A 27844-nucleotide genomic window follows, 5' to 3' on the forward strand; every position below is an offset into this window, starting at 1 on the left:
CATTAGTATAAGGTAGTATTGTGTATGGTAAAGATCTATTTTTTTAATCGGCCGGGAATAAAGGCGGACGCGCCAGAACAAAGCGCGATCGGAGCAGAGACACCCCTGTCCCTTCCTTTTCAGTTCGAGGACTTGGACTGAATCGGACCGGGCGATCGATCCGCAAGCTAAGCTAAAGCTAGCTCTGGACCGGGGCGCTGGTGCGGAAGGATCAGTGGATGTATGGCAGCCAAAGCCAACGTGAGCGCACGCCAGTCAGTAGTTGCATCCAGGCTGCGCGCAGCGGGAGCGGACGGACGGACCACGGCGATGGTCCCATTCGAAGACTACGGACTAAAAATTAGTTTGACATTTAGATGCTAATTAAAATAATTAAACATGAGCTAATTGCGAAACTAATTTTATAAGTCATAGCTAATTAATTAGCTCATATTTACTGTAGCACAACAGGATCCATGAATTCTACTCAATTAGCTGCGGGGCTCTTTCCCAAACGGGACCTAGTTGCTAGCTAGTCCAGCATTCCGGTTAATTTGTTATTAAAACAGTCACGTATTCCGGTGGGTGCTGACGTGTGCGTATTCGCGGAGTCCACACCGGGCTAGTGACCTCGATTGGCAAGCTAAAAGATCTGACTAGTTTTCATTTGGGCGATCACAATTTGAGCAAAAAGCGGTCCAAGCAAGTTATCAAATGAACCTTTCTAAGATACTTCGCAATTTACATACATCACATATCACACTCATGCAGCTTCATTACAACCAAGTATTTTGATTTTTTTTTCAATACACAGTTTGATCCGGCTCTCAAGTGTGTTTTGAGGTTTTTTTATCCATAGTTGATCCGGGTCTCAAGTGGATGCAACTGAATTATACAGATAAATCCTTTTTCTTGAATGATTTTGTGTAGGTACTCACTCTATCCTAAAAAGAATGATATTTTGGCATTCAAAATTTGTCCCAAAAAATATGACGTTCTATAATTTAAATTTTATGCATGCATAATTTGGCGTGCTGATCTTGTTTATGCATGATTAAATGGAACATATTTTCTCCATTTTCTATATGCAAACTGAACTACCTAAGGGTATATGTGTCTTTTTCATTCACCCCTAATCTGTCTGAAAAATCCCAGAGAGTTATTTTTTTTGGAACGGAGGGAGTACATGTCAACGCTCACCCTTTTTTTTTAAAAAAAAACCAGCAACGTAACTCTGTACAGGACTTCTAAATTTGGAGGGGCTATTTCTTATGATATTCACTACTTCTGTTATTTATTTATCTCTCGTGATATTGATACTTGATAGTAAATGATTTGAGTATCAGTAAAATTTCCCTGAAGTTGTGTATCATAGGTATTGAAATCACTGCATCTTGAAATATCATTGAAAGTCCTCTCCGGGCGAGTGACCTACGCAAGTCTCAAGATCTGATTATTTTTGTTGGAGAGGATTTTATTCTTTAGTGGTACATGTCGACGCTCACCCCTTTTTGAAATTTCACATGAACCTCGTGTAAGCCATCTATCATTTCTTAATGGACCTTTAAACGTCACTTTCGTTTACTACTCAGCAGCAATTATGCATGTCAAACTGTCAAAGTTTACCTTGCCAATACACACCCCTAGTGTGTAGTGACTAGCAACCATTTCAGTGCTGTTACCCCCCTGTTTCAATGAGTGATCGATCTTTGTTTTCGGGATACACAATCTGAGCACCGGTAAAGTTTAACTGATTTTGCGTATCATATATATTGAACCCATTAAGTTTACCAAAAATCAGCAAAGCAACTGCGTGAATCAATGAAATAAGTACCAACCAGAGAACAAAAGAAACTATAGTGATAAAAGAGCGTCGATGATTTCAATTGCATAGGTAATGGATAATTGCTCCATCCGTCCCAAATTATTATTCGTTTTAGTTTTTCTAAATACTTAACTTTTACTATGAACCTAGATATATGTATGTCTAGATGTGTTGTAAAAATTATGCATCTAGAAAAATTAAAATATTTTTTTTGATATGTCTAGATATTTTTTATATTAGAAAAGCTAAAACGAATAGTAATTTGGGACGGATGAAGTACACTCGTAAGTGCCAAAGATGGCTCTCTACGAATGAAAAAGCAAATCCTGATTTTTGTGTGGATTTACTAGCCAAAGCCCAAATTAGGATGTCTCACAACGGCCCACCTGAATTAGGCTTTGAGTCGACTAAAATGGGCTCAACAATTTGGCCCTTATGAGACTGGATTCTCTAGTATTGGCTGCCTGGCTGGGCGGCACTGATCTAACCGTCAGATCCGATCTCCAGTTGCCGGCGGCGACATGGACTTGCCGGCGAGCCGCGGCCGGTGGCGCAGGCGGAGCGCCCGGTCGCACTTGCCCGTTGTCGTGGCCGTCCTCGTGCTCCTCCTCCCGACCTTGCTACTCTTCTCATCCGGCTCCTCCACCATGCTCCGTGCCCTCCTCCCCTTCCACTCCGCCGCCTCCGGCGGCGTGCCCCAGTGCGGGGGCTCGGTGGAGCTCGAGGGAGAGAGGTTCCTCTGGTACGCGCCGCACAGCGGGTTCAGCAACCAGGTGGGCGAGCTCCGGAACGCCGCGGTGGCCGCCGCGCTGCTGAACCGCACTCTCGTCGTGCCCCCCGTGCTCGACCACCACGCCGTCGTCCTCGGGAGCTGCCCCAAGTTCAGGGTCACCGACCCAGCCTCGCTGCGCGCCGCTGTCTGGGACCACACCATGCAGCTCCTTCGGGAGGGGAGGTAAATGCGGCACCTAGCATTCAATTTGGCCGGGTTTGTTTGGTCTTTGCTGTCGCAGAGGCTGCTTGGATTCGAATGTGTTCTACACCTTTTGCTTGCAGCTCGCTTATCGTGGAATGACAAATGATTATAGCAGTTCGGAACATTGTGGCAACCACAATGTACTAATCAGAAGTTCAGAACCCCTTAAGATGCTTGACAGTGCCTGCAAAGCAATGAAGACAGTAGAAGCATCTTCTATGCTAGTGCTAGGCTATCATTGCATTCCTCAGTTTCCTTATTGATGGAAATATAGCGAAATTGTTTCCAGTAGGAAGATATAGAGAAGTATTCTATGTTGCACACCTAGAGTACCCACTTTCACATTGTGTATAATAGAATTCTGAACTCATTGTGGACTGTGCACATGATATTCAGAAGATCAATTACTAATGCTAATTTGTTTAACTTCCAGGTATGTTTCGATGGGTGACATAATTGATCTATCCCCAATCAAATCTATGGTTGGGACCATTGACTTCAGGGTTTTTGTCTCGCTGTGGTGCGGTGTAGACATGCGGAAGACTTGCTTTTCTGGGTTGTGCTGTTCTGTTTCTGGTGGTAGCTCTATGCCAGCTGACTACAATAGATGCCGAGCTTTGCTGTCTGGTCTAGGAGGCAGTGAAAAAGGCTGTGTGTATCCTGTACAAGATGATTGTAGAACAACAGTCTGGACGTATCAACAGAACAATGATGGGGCCTTGGATCAGTTTCAACCAGATGAAGAGTTGAAAAGAAGGAAGAAGATCTCATATGTTCGGAGGCGCAGAGATATATACAAGGCTTTAGGGCCTGGTTCACAAGCTGAGGATGCTACCTTGTTGGCATTTGGGACACTCTTCTCAGGACCATACAAGGGATCAGAGTCTTATTTTGATATCCATGAGTCACCAAAAGATCAAAGAATACAGACTGTACTCGAGAAGATTGAGTTTCTTCCTTTTGCCCCAGAGATCATGGCTGCAGGGAGGGAATTTGCTAAGAACAAGATCAAGGAGCCATTTCTTTGTGCGCAACTAAGATTGCTAGACGGTCAATTCAAAAATCACTGGAAAGCTACATTTTCTGCCCTCAAAGAGAAGTTGAAAGCTGTTGAATTGGAAATGAAGAGAAACAAGAATAGTGGTCCTGTTCACATGTTCATCATGACCGATCTTCCACCAGCAAACTGGACCAAAACCTATCTTGCAAATGTTGCAAAAGATGAGCGATACAGATTGTACACCCTGAAGGAAAGTGATGAATTAGTGCCGCAGACTGCAGAAAGGCTTATGGCTGCAGAACATGGTGTACGGTCTGGATTCCTTCCAAAAGCCATAGAGAACACGGACAAGGATTGTGGCCCTGTTCAACTACCAGAAATTCTGCTGTATGTTGAAGAATCTGTTTGTAGCTGCGCATCACTAGGATTTGTTGGGACAGTTGGATCAACCATAGCAGGAAGCATAGAAACAATGAGAAAGAACAATGTCTGTAAATGGTAGGCAAACAGCATCCTTTGAGTAGGTGCATGAAAACCTAACCAGCTGATTGATGTGTTATAGCAGAGTGGGAGCCAATATGATATAGAGGGCTGAAGCATCGTATGTTTTGCACACACATGCAAGCATGACCCTGCAAGAGCTCATTTCTCTTTCGGGGTAGAATTGACTGTAGAGTGAACAGTTGCACCATTTTTTTTTCTAACTGTATAGAAAGATCAGGTTCATTTTTGTATTGCCTGGAGCCCTGGATCATTTTGACTATGTAATTCTCGAGTTTTGTAGTAGTGCATTTATTTTCCTGTTCGTAGGGTATCCTCTATTGCTCTATCCGCGCACTTCTGACTTGTGAAGGAAGTGATAGCTTCTGAAAATAAGGTACTGGAACTAGATATCATTGTACTAGTTTCTGTCTTTCTGATTGTATATGCATGTCATTGTTTGTGAAAACTAGGAACACATATTGCTTCCACCAAACAAACCAGATTGGCAAACCATATTGCTCTGAGCTTTTGCCGTTATGATATTCTTTCAGGTCTAATGAAATGATACACGCTGCGTACTCGGGGGATTCGGATAGAAGATATTCCTTGAGGTTCACGTAGTACATCAGCATGAAAATGTCAGTTGACAGATTAGCGTAGGTTGTAGTTGTAGCATCACATGATGGATTCATGCATCAAGCATCATCCAAGAGTCCCAGACAGTCTCATAAAGTTTTGTTGAACGAAAGTCGCATAGTAATTAATTTACACGAATACTTCACCGGCAGCCGGCGTGCGGGTGAGGATCCTGGTCTGACCTGACGCATACTGATGCACCGCTGGTCGAGGTTGTCGATGATTCGACGTCCGTGTTGCGTGACACCGTCCCTGATCCTGAGGGCTGAAGAGCATCAAGGCAAGCCGTCGCCCTTTTTTTTTTTCTAATACAATACAGAAAGGTACAGTTCATCATTGTGTGCTGTGCCTCAATCATTCTGTGTTTTCATCTTCCCACCTCAAGTTCTCGTGCTTTCTGTATTTAGAACAGTGATAGCTTCTCACAACATTCTGGAATCGATTTTCTTGTCTCTTTCATCACAACCTCTCGTTTCAGTATGATATCCAGAAACCATCCGAATTCGTCAGTAATTTATCAGCAAAACATGTCACATGTCAGGTAAACAAGAGTGGTTGCATCGAATGGTGAATTCATCCACCAAGACAATCTGGTAAAATTTTATGAAATCTCACAGTACCTCACAACAGTTAAACATATACTGTTTAGCAGAGTGCATCCCAGAGCAACATTATAATGCACAAACTCTGAATATGGCAACGCGGAACCAGAGGCCACGGCTACCACATGCGTTCTCCTACAACCATTGGCTGTCAGGTACCAGCACGATGGAGCCGGATGTTCTCCGGGCCTCGAGATCTGTGTGCGCGCGGGCAGCCTCTGACAGCAGGTACACGTGGTTGGCGCGCACCTGCAGCACCCCAGCCATGACACTGGCAAAGACTTCACTGGCGGCCAGCAGCAGCTCGTTGCGGTTGGTGGTGTAATGCATGAGTCCTGGCCTGCCAAGGATCAACGATTTTGGTGCGAGATCGCTCAACCGGACAGGGTCTGGCCTGCTGCCTGAAGACTGGCCATAGGAGATCATGCAACCCCGTGGCATCAAGCACGCCAACGACCCCTGCTCAACAAAGTTGCAGAACCTGATTACGACGTGATGATTTCATAGGAAACAATTCATTTCTTGCAGGACTGAAATATTGTGTTCCATAGGGAGAAGTAGTCACTTTTAGCATCAGCAAGAACGCAAGAAACTGCTCCGCTTCATGTAAAACAACAGTCAATTGTTGATCTGAGATTCCATAGCAAGGCTCCATCAAGAACGGCAAAAGGGAAGAGTTGCAAGAGGGTCTTGTCTGTACCTTGAATGTGTCCTTCCCGACCGCATCGTAGACAACATGAACACCTAACCCTGACGTGATCTCAGTAACCCGGGTAACGAAATCTTCCATCGTGTACACTATCACATGTTGGCATCCATCTTGAGTTGCTTGGGCAGCCTTCTCTTCAGTTGAAACAGTGCCAATGACGGTGGCGCCAAGGGCATTTGCCCACTGGCAGAGGAGAGAGCCAACTCCACCAGCAGCAGCATGAACTAGAACAGTGTGGCCTCTCTGGACCTGCAAAAAACAGGAAAAAAGAATGTCTCTCTAAGCTGCATACTCTTTTTTTCGGCTTTCTGCAAGGTTGCAGAAAAATAGTATTCGTTTACATGGTTATATTTCTGCATAAGACAAGAGAGTAAGACATTTATGAAAGAAAAAGGCAATTAACCTTAAAGGCTTGTCGCACAAGGACATATGCAGTCATTCCCTTCAGTAAAACAGATGCTGCAGTTTTGTAGTCTATTGCAGGGGGTATAGGAATGGCCACACTTGCCGGGATGATCTGCTCTTCAGCATAAGAACCCATTGGATTATCAGCATAGCCAACAACATCGCCGACTTTGAAGCTAGTAACCCCAGGACCCACAGCAGACACAACACCAACTGCTTCCTTGCCTGGATGAACAGGTGTCCATGTTTCAAGAAGGTAAGCATAAGATCAATGCTGACCAGGAATATTAGATGATCAGTCACAAATTACAGTATGCAGATACTTCAAACAACTCAAGGAGCATAAATATTTATCTTACTAGGTCTGAGTTCATTTGCAATTGGTAATTGGCACTTGCGAAGTAAGAAATCCTAGATAGGAATTACAGGGGTTTAACTGGGACTATTCTGTGATAAAAGAAAATTCCAATTAGTGAACAGTAAGAGAAGTTTTGCTGCTGACCCAGGTCAGGTGCCATCTATAGAAAATGAACTGGTTTTGGGAATCTAAGGGGTTAAGTAAACTGTTTTATAGCAGCACCAAAATGAGTTTCATATGGACCACTAATCAAGAGACAAACTAGTAGTAAAGTCTGTACCAGGAATAAATGGAAGAGGTGCTCGATGTAATCCGGTACGGTAATATATATCGACATAGTTGACTCCAATGGCCTTGTTCTTGATCCGGATTTCTCCTTCATTGGGTTCCCCAATCTCAACCTCTTCCCAACTTAGTACCTATTAAATCATCAAGAGAAAAACTCTTAAATCTGAAATATTCACTTACACAAGGATCTGGGACAAGAGTGCCAAGAGTCAGGAATTAAATGGTGCATATTTTAGCAGAACACTTACTTTTGGGTCACCAAGCTCGTGGACTCTTATTGCCTTCACCCACATCCCTGGAAACAGTCAGAACTAACAGAGTCTCATGTACTTGAATAAAACTCCAAGACCTGGTTTGGTGATTTTGTGTCAGCATAGTATTCAGGATGGTAATATGGATCTGGCATATTGTGTGATATATATAACACTTTTGTTGTTTCATAAAACTACTAAAGGATCACTTATTTTATGGTCTGGAGCTTCTGCTACAATTTGTATGACTTCTTGACACTGCTTCAGGCCAGCAATTTTATAAGATGATGACATTGATTGGCAGAATTGCTTAGCACAATATTCCAGCACTTAAAAGTTAAAATACAACTAGCTACTGTTCAACGCAGGAAAACAATGGTACGATAATGATTTCAAAGAAACCACTTTTCTCAAGTGATTAACTAAACGACCTTTATGGCCTGAGAAAGCAATATGCTGAAATGATAGTCATATATTCAAATAAACTGTAATTAAAAAATACTTAAACCTATAATTCTATAAAGGTAAGCATTATACTGACAGTGATTTAGTGCTCTTGCTTGCGTGTGAAAAAATCAAGAAGCTGAGAGTCAGAAATTCCTACTCCGTATAATATTAGCTTTAGTGTTAACATAAAAAAGCCAAGCATTAGGATATGTCATAAAACTATCTTTCCGACTAAGAACCATCATGATTATCTGATGTCTAGGTCGCTTGCAGAGTTGCAGGCATGTAAACGGTACAGACCTAACAAACAGTGAGCCACCAGCCCACCATTGGTGTTCTGAACTGACATAGTTGACAAAAACTAGCCCATTGAAATCTTACCCTATCACACTGTTGTGATTTATACCTTGTTTCAATGCTTTCGTCAGTGTGAAACAAGGTATAACTCCAATTTCTAAGCAGCATAATACTGAATTGCAGGATTTGGCTGTAGAGAAACCTAAATAGTTACCATCTGAGTGTCCAAATAGCCACCAATGTGTAACTCGAGCATTCAACCAACATGAGGGATGGAATGATGGTTTGTGCTTATGCCGAAGTTATCACCAAATCCGAGGGCATGCTCTTTCTGGCCAGTTCTAGTCTAGCAATGTAACTTGGACATCATACGCTAAAACTCCACTAAAAAACACCTAGAGACCGGGCCAGTGTGCTCTGAGACTGAGCGGCTTCTTCTCAGCATCCGTGTCCATCGAGGAGGTGGATGCGCGGCGAGGAGACGAGACAGTAGCAAGCCGTGGCGATATGGAATCGCAACACGAGTAAATTCCATTACCCATTCGGCCATTCCATGATTCAACACTTGATGCTTGAACCAAATCGACGGAATCAATGGAAGGGGGAGGAGCACTGACCAGATCGTCGCCGTGCTCTCCGCCTCGGAAGCTGGAGCTGAAGGCCTCCTGAGGCGACCGCGACTCCGCAGCGGTGGCGACCTTCGGGACGTCCGTCCCACCGGCGTCCTCACGGCTCTCGCCGCTGCATCTGCCGAAGCCGGCGACCGGCCAGTTTTAGAAATACCCCTGTATATTTGCCATACAGGAGAGAGGGATTCTTGCATTTTTGCCAAATTCGCCGACGTGGATAGGATGGACAGCGTGGACATGCCACGCGAGATGACTTATTTACCCCCACCAGCCCACTCCCTGCACCTTCGTTCTCTCTATGACAGCCGGGTCCCACTCGTCATCCCTAACCTCCCTCCCGCACCCATCTGCTTTGCATAGCAAGTAGCCAGACTCCCTCCACCAGGCCCGGCCGTTGCCGGTGCCAGATCCCGCTCCACCTTCTCGACCACCGCTCGCCGGCCGGGAGGACCCGTTCCCGCAGCCATGAGCGAGATGAAGCAAGGAGGAAATCACCGCAAATCAGCGATCGATTCTGCTGAAGAACAGCCCAGCTACTAACAGTGCAGTACGTTGCTAACCAGATTAATAGAAACCGGTGAATGAACATGGACCAAGCAAGCAGATCAAACTGAGCATGCATGCTAGTAGTAGTATAGATTTGCTACGAGCTTGAAGTCTGCATGGATAGATGCATCTGAATTCCGAAACGGCGAGGCAGCGTGTGGGGGAGCTTACCGGCCGACGCGGCGCCGACGACCTCCCTGCCGGAGTCCCAGAAGCTCGGCAGGACCCTTGTCCTGGAGCCCGGGTGCGCGGCGTAGTAGTCCTCCAGGGCCATCTTAATGCCGACCCTCCACCGCTGTCCGACCGGCGACGCCAGGTTCAGGATTACGCTCACGCCCACGCGCACCTGCTCCCGAGATCGCCATTGGGGACGAGAACGAGATGATGAAGCAAGGAGGAGGCGTGGACGGTGAGGCTCCGAGCACGCGCTCGAAGCGGCCAGCGGACGCAGTCCCCTAAGAGCACGCCATCGTCAGGCTCATGCCGCTGCACATCACCGGCGGGATACGGCCGCGCGGTGGCCGTGCGCGCGTTGTTGGAGCTGGCTCTCGATGGAAGAAGAAACTCCGGACGGGACGCAAAGGAACCTGACCTTCTGCCTCGGGTGGTTCTCCCCCCTCTATGAGACCGTAAGACCCCCGGCGCGGTCGACGAGGATGGGCGGCTCGTCGTCGCCAGCATCCATGGCGGCAGCTGCAATGTGGGGCCCCGGCTCCGGTAAATCGACCACCCCGTGCACGGCACGGCAGCGGCGCAGCGCTGCACGCGCAGTCTACAGCAGCCGCGAGGCAGCAGCATGAGGAGGTGAACCACTGGGAGCTGCTCTGAAATTCATGGAGCGATTTGAGCTCGGGCATGTGATGGGGAGGGACGGAGGTTAGTGATGACGGGTCCCGGTTGTCATAGAGAAAGGGCACTGGCTGGGAGCCTCGGAGTGTATTGGCAGGGGCAAAAGAGTCATTTTGCATCACTCGTCCACGCTGGCATACCTATGCGTCTTGCCACACCAGCAAAAATTGTAGGAAGTCATCTCTCCCATATAGCAAATATGTAGAGGCATTTCTAAAATTGGCATTTGAAGAGTGTATGTCTGTAAGGATGGTAAAAAAATTAAATATCTCGCTAAAAATATTGCGAGAACCCTCTGCATACTACATTTACACAAAACTTACCTTTTGCCCTTTTGCAAATCAACCTTTCCTCTGATTCTCTATCACACATGACTTAGCACCATATTATACCCTCGGTAATACTACTACTAGGATATCCGACGTTTGACAAGAATATTACTCCCTCCGTTCCAAATTGCAGTTCGTTTTGACTTTTTTAGGTTTATAGATATTATTATGCATCTAGATATCGTGTATATCTAGATGCATAATAATATCTATGAATCTAAAAAAGCTAAAACGACCTATAATTTGGAACGGAGAAAGTAGATGGATCCACATCTTTCTGTCTTCCAATTAAAAAACCAGCCATCACCCTATCCTCTCTTGCTCCCATCTCCAACTCATTTTCTTATCCTACCATGGAGATCTACACTGCTCTCGCGCTCCCTCCTCCATCCCTTCACTCCATATCCCACAGAGCCGGCATAAGATGGCTCCCATATTATCTCCACAAACCTATGCCTTCATACGCCATTATCATCACCTCCCTCGGTGGAGGAAATTGCTAGGACTAGGCTAACATGCCTCCAATTCCTCCTAAGATTTTCTTGTAGCTCGCTCTCCATTCGGTGAGCCAAATTGCAACTATTGAAGTCATGGTTGGCCTTCTTTATCCCTTTTTGCATCCCATGTTGCAACAAGCAAATGAATTTGTAGCATTCTTCACCCCCTTTCGCATCCCCATGTTGCAGTGAGCAAATGGATTTGTTGCAGTGATATCATCTTAATGTTGTGGTAGATTTTTATCGGATGGTTCACAAACAATCGATAGGTTGCGATAGTTTTTTGATGTTTTGGAATTGAATATGATTTTCTTTCATGCAGTCACTTGGGGCTGATGGAGATGCTATTTTTAAGGTTGCATACGTTCTATGAATGTTGCAACAACTCTTTTTTTTATTGTTGCAGTATGTTTTCTTGATTTATATTGCCAATGTTGCAAAGTTGATCTTTTTATATTGCATACACTACTTTTTAATGTTGCAAATATTATTTTTCGCGGTTGCGTAGACTATTTTTTTCATGTTTCTTATCTGCTTCGATCAATCATCTATTCATCTTTTCAAAAGTTGTAGATCTTTTTAAGCCATACAATTTTGACACTAAATTCGTCCCAATCGGAGTTCGGGTGAGCCAGGTATGTCCTGTACAAGTTATGCTGCTTCAACGTGACATTTGACCTCCCAATCTTGAGCTTCCTTTAGTTTGATCATGAGATTGATTTGCCAAATCATCAAATGCTTCGCCCCTAAGTCTCGTGGAATGAAAATTCATCGAATCTGGATGCATTTGGAGGCGAGATGGACCAGGCCAATTGGCCTATATATGGGCCATGGGCCGATCAGCCCACCCTCTTTTGGGTTCCACTTGCTCACTGGTACTCATCTTTCTCGTGTAGGCTACTTGTATTGTCTAAAGTTCAAGCACAAATCAAGCTCATGCAAAAACCACCTATTTATGTCGTATTTCCCGCCATTTTACGATATAGTACAATACACAACACCCACGTGAATATGGGGTTATTTTAGGTGCCAAATGGAGGGTTCATACAATAACTAGTTCAATAATACCACTAAAACAATATTAAAATGGTGTTATTAACGATTGCTAACCCCAACATCGAGCTACTCGTCCGTCCTACTGTGTGACGGCAATCCACCTCTTCTTGCAGCAGGGACGAGGGTTTCATTGCAGAGGCCTATGATGTGGTGTGGATCTAGCTAAGGCAACAGTGGAGAATGGCAGGTTCGCCAACGTGGTGGGCATCTTGTCCTCTTCCACCTCTCTGTTTTCTCTCATGAAATGTCTTGCCCTCCGAGGATAACGGTGGATGGGTGATAGGGATGCATCACCTTTGCTATGGATGAGAGGAAGGCGTGTTTTGGTGATCATCAAAATTATTTTAGGAACTGGGATAGGTATATAATAAAAGAATGTACCTTTGGATTTTATGATCATGGAATTGCTTATACTAAACCAAATACTCCATATAAAAAATTTGAAAATAAAAATTTTAGAATTGAAAAAGAAATTATGGAAATCAGAGTCCATGTCAAATACAACACAATCTTTCTTGACCTAAATCCGGTGAACTTTTTCATCCGTCATTGGTCCACGTCATCATCCAACCAAGTCCGTCGGATCTCAGGCAAACTCGATCCCAGTTGTGCAGCGTCCGTTGCTACATTTCGCGAATCTTCACCCCGTGCTGTCTTCCTCGGTCACCGCTACTGCCATGACATTCCTCCTGCCTCCTCCTCACGGTCACCACCTCCATCGCGAGGGCTCCTACTCCTCTGCCTCGGCGCTGACGGTCCACTGCATCACGATGGCCTCACGCGCTGAGTCTAGGGGCTCAGCGGCACGGGCGAGCCGAGGCATCAGCTGGTGGGCGCAGGCGAGGGCCAAGACTAGGATAGTAGGACGCTACTCTAGTCTCCGGGCACAGGCGGGTGGCTCGTAGCATGGCAGCCCCTGCATCCACGAGAGGTCGATAATGGCACCAGCAACATGGCAACAGCAAATGTTGGCTCCCCACTACCTTGCCTCTGTAGTGGCGCCGCGTAGCCACACGGCTCTGCGTGGTGGGCGATTGACGTCCTCCATTGCATGCAACATATTCGATAAAATGTCTGTTTGCATTTGTGGCGGAACCACCTCGGATTAGCTTGATTAAGCAGGGTTAAGCCGCCTAACATGCGACACTCCTGCCTAAACCGAGTTAATACGAAGTGCCGTCGGATTTCATCCGATTTAACCACTTAAACAGGATCGAGTTCAGCAAACCCACACTAAGGTGAGCGGTTACAGAGAATACAACAAGTCCACTGAGTTGAACCAGTTTTAACCAATTGGTTCGACCATAAAAATCCAACATCAGAGTTTTACAAGATTTCAAGAAAAACAAGGAGAAACACTAGCGGAAGACTTCGTCGGGGTCGGATGTCCAGGCGAGGCCAGCCAGAACATCACTGAGTCCTCTCCTCGCCGTCCGAGGAAGGGTCCCACTCGACCGTCCAGCCTGGCGGGAGCCGGGGCAGCCAAGCACCAACCGGAGAGGGGTCGGAAGCAGCAACCTCACCTGAAAAACAGGAGCCACAACAAGGCTGAGCTACTAAGCTCAACAAGACTTAACCGATAGGAGTAAGGGCTACTCCTCCTTCTAGACATGCAAGCTGTTTGGCTGAGAGGTTTGTTTGCCAAAAGCACTAAATAACCCTATTTTCAAGTTTTAGCTCCGGTTATAGGTTCATTTACCAGTCTAGGTTGTGCCAACTATTCTAAACATTCATAGAACCAGGCAAGATCTGTAGATATAACAACAAACATCTCCATCATCAGGTTCCTCATTTACTCAGGGTGACATAGCGATCAAGCAATCTCAAACTGTGAGAGGCAGACGAATCGATTCGAGTTCTTTAACCATGCATGGTGAACCTAGCCTCACGACATCCGCGCATCCGGAGGTCGCTTCCTGTGTCGGCCTTCCCCATCAATCCCCTAACCCGTGTCGGGCCCATTTCCTTTGGCGCAAGGTTCCACAGACCCGGCCTCTGCCGTCCTGTGACCACGCTTGCCACCACGTGTGACAACCAGCAGGGGAAACTCCGTTCCAAGAACAATGGGGCGACCGCTCACGTCTAGGTTCAATCCGGTACTAGGCTTCCTCATCCCATACTAAGTATGAGGCTAGTACTTTCAAACACTTGATCACGAACACCACCACTGTCGGGCCTTAGCAAGATTTCATAGACAGACGGGGCGACCATCCGACCACCAAAAAGTTACCCAAAACCCTGCCCCGTCCATCGTCCTTATAGTTATAACAGGAGAGTAAACATGCAACTCCTATAACTCGCGAGTGACAGGAAATCACTCGACTTTTACCGTCTCCTAGTTAAGCAATGCAGCTACTTGGTCCAACAGCTAGTGCTCAGATCATTGGGATAACTATGTTTATGCATCTAGGGTTTCACACAACTTCTATACGTAAATGCACAAGCATGATACGGAAGGCATGCGCAAGTTTGGTAAAACACATAGGATTTTCATGCAACCGGGGCTTGCCTTCTAGCAAGGAGGACGGGAACTGCTCGACTTCTGGGGTGACTTCGGCTTCGGACGACAGGAGCTCGGCTACAGCTTCTTCTTCTGGCGCCGGGTGAAGCTTGTAGAAACCGTCGGCGAGGTGCAGCTCTACACGAATGCATTACAAGGGTTAGCATAGACGGTTATTTCAACAGTAACACTGGCTCGCTGAGCCCAGAAACTCGCGACAAGGAGCAGGAGGTTATGGTGGTTCGAGAGCCGATGATGATCAAGAGGTATGGGTAGGAAAGGAACTAGTGGTCTGATCCCTGAACTAGAGGATGTGATAAACTGGGGGTCCTTAGACGCAAGCGCTGAAGGGTTCCCAAGTTTTACACATACACCCTTGAGTTGAAGAAAAAGATCACAGCCAAGCCCTCGGGCGAGGCGGATAAGGGTCGGCGGAACAGACAGGGTCGGGCGAGACGGAACCGGGGTCGGGCGGATATGAGGGGTCGAGCGGGGCGGACTGGGGTCGGCAACTCACCTTCTTCCTGAAAGGAAAGCTTGGGGTCGGAACGAAGCGAACTTGGGCGGATGGGCTAAAGCTTCAAGCAAGGGCTAAGACTGGCAATGTTCCGGCGGTGGCGCTGCTTCTTACGGATCACAAGAGAGCTTTTACGCAGCACGGAGGAGCAAGCTGCTGGGTGACTTGGGGAAAACTGAGAGAGAACTGAGAGAAGAACTCCTCAAGAGCTGGGTGGGTGGCGCTAGGAGCTTGAGCAGAGAGCTAGAGAAGGCTAAAGGCAACAAGGGCGAAGGAAACTCCGGCGACGGGGGCATTCCTTTTATAGCTGCTGGAGCAGAGGAAAGGAAACGGCGCGGAGAGAGAGAAGGGGAGCAGCGCGAAGGCCGGGGAGAGGCAATGGAGTGCTCTGCCGAGGCGGCGATTGAGCGGAGAGGGCGGTGGCGCAGAACTCCGGGGGTGACGCCAGCGATCATTGCGTTCCACCGTCAGGGCGGCGTAGGGGCGGGTAGACTGGCGGTTGAGATTTGGCGGAAAGCGGGCGTCGTCGTGCGGAAGATTTGATCGAAGTGACCGGCTTAACGGCGCTACAATCGATGGCGCTCGGGTGAGAAGACAGGCGGACGCGGGCGCGGGGGAGAGCGCGGAACAACAGATTGTCGGGCGGCGTCTGACAGAGCGGGGAAAGGAACTGTCGCGGCTGCGGTCGGGGTTGGCGGTGAAGGAATCGTCGTGTAGCGATGACCGGGCGGCACAACTATGGCTGAAGGGACGGAAAAGACGGGCGACATCGGGCTCTGGGGCCGGGATCTGGTGGCGTGATGATGGGCTTGGGCGACGAGGTTCTGCAGAAAGGGGTGCAGAGGGCTTCCGCTGCTGTTGGGGAAAGGGGGGCGCGGGAACCCACTCGGTCGCTGGCCAGAGACAAAACGGAGCGGCAGGCGTCGGAGAAGACGAGCCACGCGGCAGGAAGGCTCTGAGGCGGCCATGCAACTCGAGTGCGGCTGTCGCGGGGGATCTGGAAAAGATCTCACGGGTCCACCTGTGGATAGATCTGACGGGTGAGGAAGGTCGGCAGAATCCGACGGTGGGCTGAGCTCGCCGGGGTCGGGAGAGGAGCGAAGCGGGAAGGGGTCGGATCTCAGGGGTCGGGACCGACGGAAAACTGAGCATTTAGGTGCGGTCAAGCAAGACAGCGGACTAGGTTAAGGGCTGAGATCAAGACTAACTGGGAAGGCTTAGGGGTCGGTCGTTACAGCCTACCCCTCTTAAAAGAATCTCGTCCCGAGATTCAAAGGCCAAAGGGGGTGTGCTGTTCTTACCTCCTTGATGGGACAGAAAACCTGGGAACTGCTTGTTCAGATATTCGTCCGTTTTCCATGTTGCTTCATCTTCGGTGTGGTTTCTCCAAAGGATCTTGTACATCTTTACCACTTGGCGTTGGGTGTGCCTTTCCTTTTGGTCCAGAACTCGATCGGGGTACTCGGCGTAGGTCAGGTCGGGCTCTACTTGAAGCTGTTCTTGTTCTAAGATCTCTGTTGGAACTCGGACACATTTCTTCAATTGAGACACATGGTAAACATCATGTATTGCCGACAGCTGCTCTGGGAGTTGGATCCGGTAAGCAACGGGTCCACATATCTCCACAATCTCATAAGGGCCAACATAGCGGGGAGCTAACTTGCCTTTTATTCCAAACCGTTGCACTCCTTTGGTCGGGGATACTCGGAGGTATACATGATCACCAAGGTCGAACTGCAGGGGTCTTCTCCGCTGGTCGGAGTAACTCTTTTGTCGCGATTGAGCAGCCTTGAGATTTGCTTGAATTACCTTCACTTGTTCTTCGGCTTCTGCCACTAAGTCGGGGCCATAGACCTGTCTTTCTCCTGGTTGGGACCACTTCAAGGGTGTCCTGCATCTTCGGCCATACAGGGCCTCAAATGGTGCCATCTTCAAACTGGCCTGGTAGCTGTTATTGTAGGAGAATTCCGCTAAAGGCAGACACTTGTCCCAATTCTTATCATAGTGGATAACACAAGCTCTTAACATGTCTTCAAGGATCTGGTTGACTCTCTCGGTTTGGCCATCGGTTTGAGGATGATACGTTGAGCTTCAGATGAGCTTGGTGCCCATAGATGCTTGCAGTTGCTCCCAAAAACGTGCTACAAACTGAACTCCTCGATCAGAGACGATGGTATTGGGTACACCATGTAGGGAAACTATGCGGTCGAGGTACAATTCTGCATATTGCCTGACGGTGTAGGTGGTACGAACAGGAAGGAAATGTGCTGTCTTGGTCAGTCGGTCCACTATAACTCAGATGGAATCATACTGTTGTTTTGTAAGGGGTAATCCAACTATGAAGTCCATGCTGATGTCTTCCCACTTCCAAGAGGGAATAGGTAGCGGCTGCAAGGTTCCTGCTACCTTCAAATGACTGGCCTTGACACGTTGACAGGTGTCACATTCTGAAACATAACGAGCTATCTTTGGTTTCATTCCACTCCACCAAAAGGTTTGACGGAGATCATGGTACATCTTATTGCTGCCAGGATGGATCGAGAACTTGGAAAGATGAGCTTCATCTAGGATTTGCTTCCTTAACTCGGGGTCAGCGGGCACTACTATCCGGTTTCCATAACGCACACCTCCCGTCTTGTCCTGACGGAAATGCTTATATCCCTCATCCTTCACTGAGATCTTACTGATGATCCGTTTTATTTCTTCATCCTTAACTTGTGCTGACCTAATTCGGTCCTCCAAAACTGAGTCAAGGATGAGGTGACCCAGGGTTCCATGAGGAATAATCTCCAGACTTAGTTTTCCCATCTCGTGACACAGAGTCTTGGTGAAGGCTGTTGACAACAAGCAGTTGCAATGGGGTTTGCGGCTGAGGGCATCGGCTACCACATTGGCCTTGCCAGGATGATAGTGCACTTCCAATTCATAATCCTTTATCAACTCCAGCCATCTTCTTTGACGCATGTTGAGGTCGGCTTGAGTGAAGATGTACTTGAGGCTCTTGTGGTCAGTGTATATGTTGCAGTGAGCTCCCATTAGGTAGTGCCTCCATATCTTCAAGGCATGTATCACTGCTGCCAACTCAAGGTCATGTGTCGAGTAGCTTAGCTCATGAGGTCGTAACGCATGTGAGGCATAGGCAATGACTCGGCTGTCTTGCATAAGAACACATCCGAGTCCAGTGCCAGAGGCGTCACAGTATACGTCATACGGCCTAGAGGGGTCGGGCTGAGCCAGCACAGGGGCGGTGGTCAGCAAGTGCTTCAGGGTTTTGAAAGCCTCTTCACACTTGGTGTCCCACACAAATTTGACCTCTTTCTTCAGCAACTCGGTCATCGGCTTAGCTATCTTGGAGAAATCTGGTATGAAACGCTGATAGTAACCTGCCAATCCAAGGAAACTCCTGATCTGGTGTACTGAGGTAGGAGACTTCCATTCCATGACTTCTTGCACCTTGCTGGGATCCACGGCAATACCATCCTTGGAGATAGTGTGTCCCAGAAACTTGACGCTATCTAACCAAAACTCACACTTGGAGAACTTGGCATAGAGCTGGTGATTTCTCAGCCGTTGGAGAACTATATGAAGATGGTCGGCGTGCTCTTTCTCGTTCTTCGAGTACACTAGGATATCATCAATGAACACCACCACAAACTTGTCCAGCTCGGGCATAAACACCGAGTTCATAAGGTACATGAAATAGGCGGGTGCATTGGTGAGTCCAAAGGACATGACTAGGTACTCGTACAGTCCATATCTGGTGGAGAAAGCTGTCTTGGGTATGTCGCAGGGTCGAATCTTTATTTGGTGATAACCAGAACGAAGATCGATTTTGGAGAACACTTTTGCTCCTGCTAACTGATCGAACAAGACATCAATGCGTGGCAGCGGGTACTTGTTCTTGACTGTCACGGCATTGAGGGGTCGGTAATCCACACACATGCGTAGACTGCCATCTTTCTTCTTCACAAACAGGGCGGGGCAACCCCAAGATGATGTACTGGGTCGAATGAAGCCCTTTTCCAACAGATCATGCAACTGGGTCTTCAACACGGCTAACTCAGCGGGTGGCATCCGATAGGGTCTCTTAGATATCGGGGCTGTGCCAGGAATCAACTCTATGGAAAACTCCACTTCTCTAACAGGTGGCATACCCGGCAAATCTTCTCGGAACACATCAGGGTACTCACAGATAACAGGGAGGTCTTCTAGACGGGCTCCCAAGAGAGGGCAGGCACAAGGAAGCGAAGACTCAGGATGGGTCAAGGATACGGTAGAGCTACCATGGGAGGGTGAGCTGATGTATAGAGATCGGGCTGATGTATCTAGAACAACATGATGTCGGGCCATCCAATCCATACCAAGGATGACATCTATGCCTTCTAGATCAAGGATGATAAGGTTTTCTTTGAAGAGGGTGGGGCCTAGCTGGAGAGGTACAAGAATAACGACCTGATCCGATGTTATCCTTCCTCCAGGAGTGGCGATCACATAGGATTCCTTAGTGTGACCGACACTTAGCCCACATCTTTTCCTTGCCTTACTCCCGATAAAGCTATGAGAGGCTCCCGAATCAAACAACACAACAACAACTTGATTTAAAATAAGGAAAGTACCCGTCATTACTGACGCACCTTCGGGGAGCTCGGTCAAGCTGGTGCAGTTGAGTCGGCCTTGTCGGACGTGCACCTTGGGCCTTCTTCCTCTGGCTGCCATGGGGTTCTGACCTTGCTGCTGATTCTTGTTCTGGGGGCAGTCTTTTGCAAAATGTCCTTCATTGCCGCAGGTAAAACAACGATTACTAGCTGCCGGGCGAGGTGACATTGGCAGGGTCGACCGGGGGACTTGCGGTTGGAAGCCTGGAAAACGAGGCATTGTCGCCGGCGGGGGTCGGGCGATCCACTTCCCTGACTGCTGGGGTCGGCCAGGGGCTGGTGGAGGAACCATCCGGAACCTTCGGGTCGGTGGACTCGGAAATGCCACAGAGGCTTTCCTCTTCTGGTCGGCCTTGAGAGCTTGCATGCAGTCCTCCTGAGAGATGGCCAGGTTGACCAACTCGTTGTAGGTGTCCACCCTGATGGGATTCAGCCCCTCCCTGAGCTCCAAGCTCAGTCCTCGGTGGAATTGGTCCCGCTTCTTCTCGTCTGTGTCCGCATGATAGCCAGCATAACGGCATAGGTCATTGAAAGCTTGGGCGTAATGCAGCACATCCCGAGTTCCTTGGGTGAGGGCCAGAAACTCGTTGAGCTTGCGCTCCAGGAGACCTTCGGGAATGGGATGCGCCTTGAACGCCATCTTGAACTCGTTCCAACTGACCACGTGGCCAGCCGGCAGCATGGCATGGTAGTGGTCCCACCAAAGCCGTGCGGAGCCACGCAGCTGCTGAGCTGCAAACCGCGTCTTGTTGTGATCGGGGCATGGAGCGGTGAGGAGCTCGAACTTGGATTCGATTGTACGAACCCATGCATCAGCATCGAGCGGTTCTTGTGTCTTTTGGAACAGTGGGGGCTGCGTCCCCAGAAAGTCCTCATACCGCGCGATATGCGGCTGCTGCTGAGCTCTTCCACCCTGTGGCTGTTGTTGTTGTCCTTGTACCAGATGCCTTAGCAGCTCAGTTTGAGTTGCTAGGATTGCCTCCAATGGCGATGGGGGCGGGGGCGGGGGAAGATCCTATCGCTGATCACTACCACTGGGTCTAGAACTAGACCTAGTGCGGTGCGCCATCTGCAAGAGTTAACGCCCCATTAATTTCATAATCTTAGGTGTACTCCAACAAATGGAACGTATAGCTTAAATCCTTTAATGCGACTCTTGCCAATGGTGTAACACTCGTCCTCACAAGGAAAACACACTTTTCTCATTCTCAGCACAGATAACCTCTACTTGACCTGGTACTCCACTTCAGGCAACACATGCCACATACAGACTACAGACTCCTTCGATCTTACCCACTCAACCCAAGGGGTCGGACACGGTCCGTACTTAAAAAGGGTCGGACGAGGCGGAGACTGCCTCAAAGGGTCAGCGCACTCGGTTTCGCAAGCTGGGGTCGGCCCAAGAACAGATCCTCAGAACACAGCATATGGTCACGGCGCAACTTACTCAACCTAGCATTCACACCATACAAAGATGAGAAGGCTATGCACCGGGGTTACTTTATATACAACGGTGTTTCAACACAGGGAGCACTCAACTCGAGGCTAACCTATTACAACTTTTCCAAAATATAGGCTGCCGAGGAGTACAACAAAAAGATGGTTCCCTGAGAACCCTTAATCTACCAATGGACACTATGAGTTGGAGAAGGGGCGCCATCTTCCTCTATGTCCATGCTGGACGCTCCCTCATCTTCCTCAGGGTCCTCCTGAGCTTCGAGCTGCATGTTGAGGGCATGCATATCCTCGAGCTCAGCTTGGTGCTCCTCCAGGTGGGCATTGGCGACTGCCAACTCCATTTCCACCTCCATCTTTTCCTCCGAGAGCTCTATCATGCCGTCCACGAGGTCGGCGACTTCTCCTTCTAGCTCGGAGATCCGATCTTGCATATCGTGGATCTGGATACCACGTTGGATCAGCTGGTAGGTTTGGCCTACCATGTCTCTTCTTGCTGCCTGGAGGTAACCGTGGGTATCTGCAGCCGTCCGGGCGAAAAAGGTCATGGCTCGCCCCTGAAGCTCTATCAACCGGTAGAGAGCGGCCATGCACCGGATGTTGGTGGATATGGTGACCATGGCGCAGGTGGTGGCTAACACCTCGATGTTCCCGACGCGGTCAAGCCATGCCGGGTCCAGCCGGTCCCTGACGGGGAAGAGGCCGATCGGGTCTAGCGTGATCTCCATAGGATGCAACTGACAGAACTGGGTGAGCAACTGAAGGGCGGCGGACTCCCATGTATCTTCCGGAGCGAGACCATAGGCGATTATGCCCAGTGAGGGCCAGTCGGGTCGGGCAAGGGGAGGTGGTACCAACGCTTGCACCTGGCACGTCTGAATGCCCTGTTCCATATATAACCGCCCGGCATACAAGGGCGGGGACTGATACCCAAACCACTTCAGCGTATCCCACAGAATCGCGGGAAACCCCTCGAAATGCAGGCACGTTGACTGGAAGGTACCGTCCGCTCCAAAAACGACATGTCCGGGAACAGCCATCTAGAACCAAGAAAGCCGAAAACCACGTGAGATAAACTCCAAGGATCAGGGGTCGGATAGAGAAGCATACGGGTTTAACCGAGAGCAACTAAGAGAAACTAGAAATCCTTAGATCCACAAGAACTCTTTCGAACAGGGTTACTGTTGAGAAAGGGAATCGTACAACCCTTTTTTTTTTTGATATGACGCATGCACGGCCTACCTTACTTTTAACCAAAAACAACTGCCCGAACTCGGGTCTTACGCGGTCAGTGCCGGTGACAAGGCAACAATACGTCTCTCCCTATAATAACTAGTCGGTTTTAGCAACGTCTCTTAACAAACACGGTTAGCAACCTGCAGAAAAACACCACACACGAACCTTTCGTGCCAGCACCCACGAAAGCGTTCCCCAAACATTACCGCTCACTATAGGAACGACATCCATGCGTTTAAGGCTGCATGGACAACACTCAACCGTGAAAATAGGTCCCCTTTGAATGGAACCATATAACCCTTCGCATACTCGTGATGCGGAATCGGCACACGTATGAAAAAAAACGTGGCGAAACAACCGTGCTGATAGGTTCGTTGGAATCGAACCGTACCAACCTTCGTATGGAACACATACGGAACCGGCGCACGTGTAATAGACGTGGGCGAAAACAACCGCGAAGATAGGGTCCTTTGAATGGAGCTCCCTATCAACCCTCGCATACTCGCGATGCGGAACTCGGCACACGTATGATAGACGTGGCGAAGTGCTGGAAGGGTTAGCAAAATAACCAATTACTTATTAGTCACCTAAAACAGCCCCAAAATCCCCTAGGGCCTCTCGTACTAAGTCATCCTTAACGATCGTACGAGATTTTCAAAAGTTTCTTGCAACTTTTATCCTTTTCAAAGAAGTGTTTAGGGCTCGTTGGGTTCTCTGAAATGCTAAACCAGGCTCTGATACCAGCTGTGGCGGAACCACCTCGGATTAGCTTGATTAAGCAGGGTTAAGCCGCCTAACATGCGACACTCCTGCCTAAACTGAGTTAATACGAAGTGCCGTCGGATTTCATCCGATTTAACCACTTAAACAGGATCGAGTTCAGCAAACCCACACTAAGGTGAGCGGTTACAGAGAATACAACAAGTCCACTGAGTTGAACCAGTTTTAACCAATTGGTTCGGCCATAAAAATCCAACATCAGAGTTTTACAAGATTTCAAGAAAAACAAGGAGAAACACTAGCGGAAGACTTCGTCGGGGTCGGATGTCCGGGCGAGGCCAGCTAGAACATCACTGAGTCCTCTCCTCGCCGTCCGAGGAAGGGTCCCACTCGACCGTCCAGCCTGGCGGGAGCCGGGGCGGCCAAGCACCAACCGGAGAGGGGTCGGAAGCAGCAACCTCACCTGAAAAACAGGAGCCACAACAAGGCTGAGCTACTAAGCTCAACAAGACTTAACCGATAGGAGTAAGGGCTACTCCTCCTTCTAGACATGCAAGCTGTTTGGCTGAGAGGTTTGTTTGCCAAAAGCACTAAATAACCCTATTTTCAAGTTTTAGCTCCGGTTATAGGTTCATTTACCAGTCTAGGTTGTGCCAACTATTCTAAACATTCATAGAACCAGGCAAGATGTGTAGATATAACAACAAACATCTCCATCATCAGGTTCCTCATTTACTCAGGGTGACATAGCGATCAAGCAATCTCAAACTGTGAGAGGCAGACGAATCGATTCGAGTTCTTTAACCATGCATGGTGAACCTAGCCTCACGACATCCGCGCACCCGGAGGTCGCTTCCTGTGTCGGCCTTCCCCATCAATCCCCTAACCCGTGTCAGGCCCATTTCCTTTGGCGCAAGGTTCCACAGACCCGGCCTCTGCCGTCCTGTGACCACGCTTGCCACCACGTGTGACAACCAGCAGGGGAAACTCCGTTCCAAGAACAATGGGGCGACCGCTCACGTCTAGGTTCAATCCGGTACTAGGCTTCCTCATCCCATACTAAGTATGAGGCTAGTACTTTCAAACACTTGATCACGAACACCACCACTGTCGGGCCTTAGCAAGATTTCATAGACAGACGGGGCGACCATCCGACCACCAAAAAGTTACCCAAAATCCTGCCCCGTCCATCGTCCTTATAGTTATAACAGGAGAGTAAACATGCAACTCCTATAACTCGCGAGTGACAGGAAATCACTCGACTTTTACCGTCTCCTAGTTAAGCAATGCAGCTACTCGGTCCAACAGCTAGTGCTCAGATCATTGGGATAACTATGTTTATGCATCTAGGGTTTCACACAACTCCTATACGTAAATGCACAAGCATGATACGGAAGGCATGCGCAAGTTTGGTAAAACACATAGGATTTTCATGCAACCGGGGCTTGCCTTCTAGCAAGGAGGACGGGAACTGCTCGACTTCTGGGGTGACTTCGGCTTCGGACGACAGGAGCTCAGCTACAGCTTCTTCTTCTGGCGCCGGGTGAAGCTCGTAGAAACCGTCGGCGAGGTGCAGCTCTACACGAATGCAATGCAAGGGTTAGCATATATGGTTATTTCAACAGTAACACTGGCTCGCCTGAGCCCAGAAACTCGCAACAAGGAGCAGGAGGTTATGGTGGTTCGAGAGCCGATGATGATCAAGAGGTAAGGGTAGGAAAGGAACTAGTGGTCTGATCCCTGAACTAGAGGATGTGATAAACTGGGGGTCCTTAGACGCAAGCGCTGAAGGGTTCCCAAGTTTTACACATACACCCTTGAGTTGAAGAAAAAGATCACAGCCAAGCCCTCGGGCGAGGCGGATAAGGGTCAGCGGAACAGACAGGGTCGGGCGAGACGGAACCGGGGTCGGGCGGATATGAGGGGTCGGGCGGGGCGGACTGGGGTCGGCAACTCACCTTCTTCCTGAAAGGAAAGCTTGGGGTCGGAACGAAGCGAACTTGGGCGGATGGGCTAAAGCTTCAAGCAAGGGCTAAGACTGGCAATGTTTAGGCGGCGGCACTGCTTCTTGCGGATCACAAGAGAGCTTTTACGCAGCACGGAGGAGCAAGCTGCTGGGTGACTTGGGGAAAACTGAGAGAGAACTGAGAGAAGAACTCCTCAAGAGCTGGGTGGGTGGCGCTAGGAGCTTGAGCAGAGAGCTAGAGAAGGTTGAAGGCAACAAGGGTGAAGGAAACTCCGGCGACGGGGGCATTCCTTTTATAGCTGCTGGAGCAGAGGAAAGGAAACAGCGCGGAGAGAGAGAAGGGGAGCGGCGCGAAGGCCGGGGAGAGACAATGGAGTGCTCTGCCGAGGCGGCGATTGAGCGGAGAGGGCGGTGGCGCAGAACTCCGGGGGTGACGCCAGCGATCATTGCGTTCTGCCGTCAGGGCGGCGTAGGGGCGGGTAGACTGGCGGTTGAGATTTGGCGGAAAGCGGGCATCGTCATGCGGAAGATTTGATCGAAGTGACCGGCTTAACAGCGCTAGAATCGAGGGCGCTCGGGTGAGAAGACAGGCGGACGCGGGCACGGGGGAGAGCGCGGAACAACAGATTGTCGGGCGGCGTCTGACAGAGCGGGGAAAGGAACTGTCGCGGCTGCGGTCGGGGTTGGCGGTGAAGGAATCGTCGTGTAGCGACGACCGGGCGGCGCAACTGTGGCTGAAGGGATGGAAAAGACGGGCGACATCGGGCTCTGGGGCCGGGATCTGGTGGCGTGATGATGGGCTCGGGCGACGAGATTCTGCAGAAAGGGGTGCAGAGGGCTTCCGCTGCTATTGGGGAAAGGGGGGCGCGGGAACCCACTCGGTCGCTGGCTAGAGACAAAACGGAGCGGCAGGCGTCGGAGAAGACGAGCCACGCGGCAGGAAGGCTCTGAGGCGGCCATGCAACTCGAGTGCGGCTGTCGCGGGGGATCTGGAAAAGATCTCACGGGTCCACCTGTGGATAGATCTGACGGGTGAGGAAGGTCGGCAGAATCCGACGGTGGGCTGAGCTCGTCGGGGTCGGGAGAGGAGCGAAGCGGGAAGGGGTCGGATCTCAGGGGTCGGGACCGGCGGAAAACTGAGCATTTAGGTGCGGTCAAGCAAGACAGCGGACTAAGGTTAAGGGCTGAGATCAAGACTAACTGGGAAGGCTTAGGGGTCGGTCGTTACAGCATTACTATTGGTCATTTTCTATGCAGTGCAGTGACCCTGATATGTTTTTGTTTGCATGCAGTAGACACCCTGTCATTCGATTATGGAACTGTCTTTGCTATTTGCATTGAAGCCACTTATTGGGTAAACAAAAGCTTCACCACATTGAGATTCCTGGACCTGTTTAAGCTAAGCCTCATGTAACATTTCTCTTTTCAATTTCTACTAAGAACAGATGAGAAGAAACACTACTAGTCGTTTTCCTTTCCCAGGTGAGAATTGTACTTTCCAATTATGACTATGACACTGTCTTTGGCCAAGATAAGGTTGTTTCAATTTCAAATTTATAATTTTTTGTAGCCTAATAGGTTTTTGTATACTATTGCTTAGCTTCATTATTACTGTGCTACAATTCTAGGAGAATGTTTTAGCAGCTGGACTTGAAGGTACATGTGTTTGATAATATGCAGTAAGAGGTGTTCATCTGTGTTCGACAGGAAAATGATAAATGGATTTTCATTTGGTCACTCACTGTCCATACTTTGCTGATTCAGGAGGGAAGACCTTGGGACTTAGTAGTGAATTTTTTTTTGGAAAAATCAATTTTTGTGTGCCTAACTGTGAATACTGAAAAGGGCACACCTCTATAAATTTCCATGTCATAATTCCAACACATTTCCATTTTTAAGTAGTCCATGCTATTAGAGCATATATTATAAGAAGGACATGCCATTTGAGACAATTAAAGTTGAAAGTTTATCTTGCAATTAGTAAAATCAGTTCCATTTTCAAATTTTAAGGTTTTGTATTGCACTTGTTTGTCATTATTTTATCATAAAAGTAGCTGAGTTTTTATGGCCATATCCAGTTGGCTTGATTTTCCATAAATTGAATATTCTGGAGTAGTTAAGGCTGCAAAGATGAGCATTGTAAAGTTGATAGGAACACATGTAGAAGTGATACAAATTGTGATTGATGCAAGATAGTTTGCGGTTTAATACTGAAGCTCGAACTATACCTACTTTCCATTTTCTTGGAACTTAAGGTATATTGTATTGTACCAAAGCCCAATGGTAGCATGTTGTTCGGTCCCAAAACTGAGTTGAATTAATACAAAGGCTTTGATCTTTTAAAAGCTTGATATAGTTGGTTGCCTATATTATACTCGGATGCTCTTGTTAGGTACAATTTTGCTTAATGCAATGTCAACTTAGCAAAAAAAAAAGTCACACTAAAAAAATTTCATGTAACTCAAAGTTTTGAACCTCACACGTCAACTAAAACTAATTATAAACCATAATGCTAGCCCAGTCACCGTAATGGCACGACAACACCGTGCCAAGTTTTCTAGTAAATAGCTAAATTTGGGAAAATACTAGTTTCATTACCATTTGCGCTGGAAAGGAAAATGCCCAAAATAAAG

The 27844-nt window shown here is 48.4% G+C and overlaps 2 protein-coding genes across 3 annotated transcripts; one reads left to right on the top strand and one right to left on the bottom strand.

Moving 5' to 3' along the window:
* The first annotated feature begins 2276 nt into the window (after positions 1-2276).
* On the top strand, positions 2277-4684 carry LOC101780128. Its single transcript, XM_004983598.4, has 2 exons — positions 2277-2759; positions 3214-4684. The coding sequence occupies exons 1-2, from the start codon at positions 2326-2328 to the stop codon at positions 4280-4282; spliced, it is 1503 nt and encodes a 500-aa protein (XP_004983655.1). The 5' UTR covers positions 2277-2325; the 3' UTR covers positions 4283-4684.
* A 698-nt stretch (positions 4685-5382) lies between these two features.
* Positions 5383-9059, bottom strand: LOC101780526 (quinone oxidoreductase). 2 transcript variants are annotated; one of them, XM_012848815.3, is made up of 6 exons: positions 8874-9059; positions 7510-7556; positions 7254-7392; positions 6614-6840; positions 6202-6459; positions 5383-5960 (listed from the first exon to the last, which is right to left on the bottom strand). In XM_012848815.3, the coding sequence occupies exons 2-6, from the start codon at positions 7552-7554 to the stop codon at positions 5637-5639; spliced, it is 993 nt and encodes a 330-aa protein (XP_012704269.1). In that variant the 5' UTR covers positions 7555-7556; positions 8874-9059; the 3' UTR covers positions 5383-5636. The 2 variants fall into 2 exon arrangements, with proteins under 2 accessions (XP_012704269.1, XP_004983656.1); XM_004983599.4 differs by having other exon boundaries at positions 7510-7610.
* Between the last annotated feature and the right edge of the window lie 18785 nt (positions 9060-27844).

This window comes from Setaria italica, chromosome IX, assembly GCF_000263155.2.
Source record: "Setaria italica strain Yugu1 chromosome IX, Setaria_italica_v2.0, whole genome shotgun sequence".
Classification (NCBI taxonomy): Eukaryota; Viridiplantae; Streptophyta; class Magnoliopsida; order Poales; family Poaceae; genus Setaria; species Setaria italica.

What these genes read in the sequence shown, in the direction of transcription:
- LOC101780128 (XM_004983598.4), top strand. Translation starts at nt 2,326, where the DNA reads ATGGACTTGCCGGCGAGCCGCGGCCGGTGGCGCAGGCGGAGCGCCCGG. An exon ending in CAGCTCCTTCGGGAGGGGAG is followed by an intron (nt 2,760 to 3,213) that starts GTAAATGCGGCA and finishes TTTAACTTCCAG; the next exon opens with GTATGTTTCGATGGGTGACA.
- LOC101780526 (XM_012848815.3), bottom strand. Translation starts at nt 7,554, where the DNA reads ATGTGGGTGAAGGCAATAAGAGTCCACGAGCTTGGTGACCCAAAA. An exon ending in ACGAGCTTGGTGACCCAAAA is followed by an intron (nt 7,393 to 7,509) that starts GTAAGTGTTCTG and finishes ATGATTTAATAG; the next exon opens with GTACTAAGTTGGGAAGAGGT. An exon ending in TCGGGAAGGACACATTCAAG is followed by an intron (nt 5,961 to 6,201) that starts GTACAGACAAGA and finishes TTTGTTGAGCAG; the next exon opens with GGGTCGTTGGCGTGCTTGAT.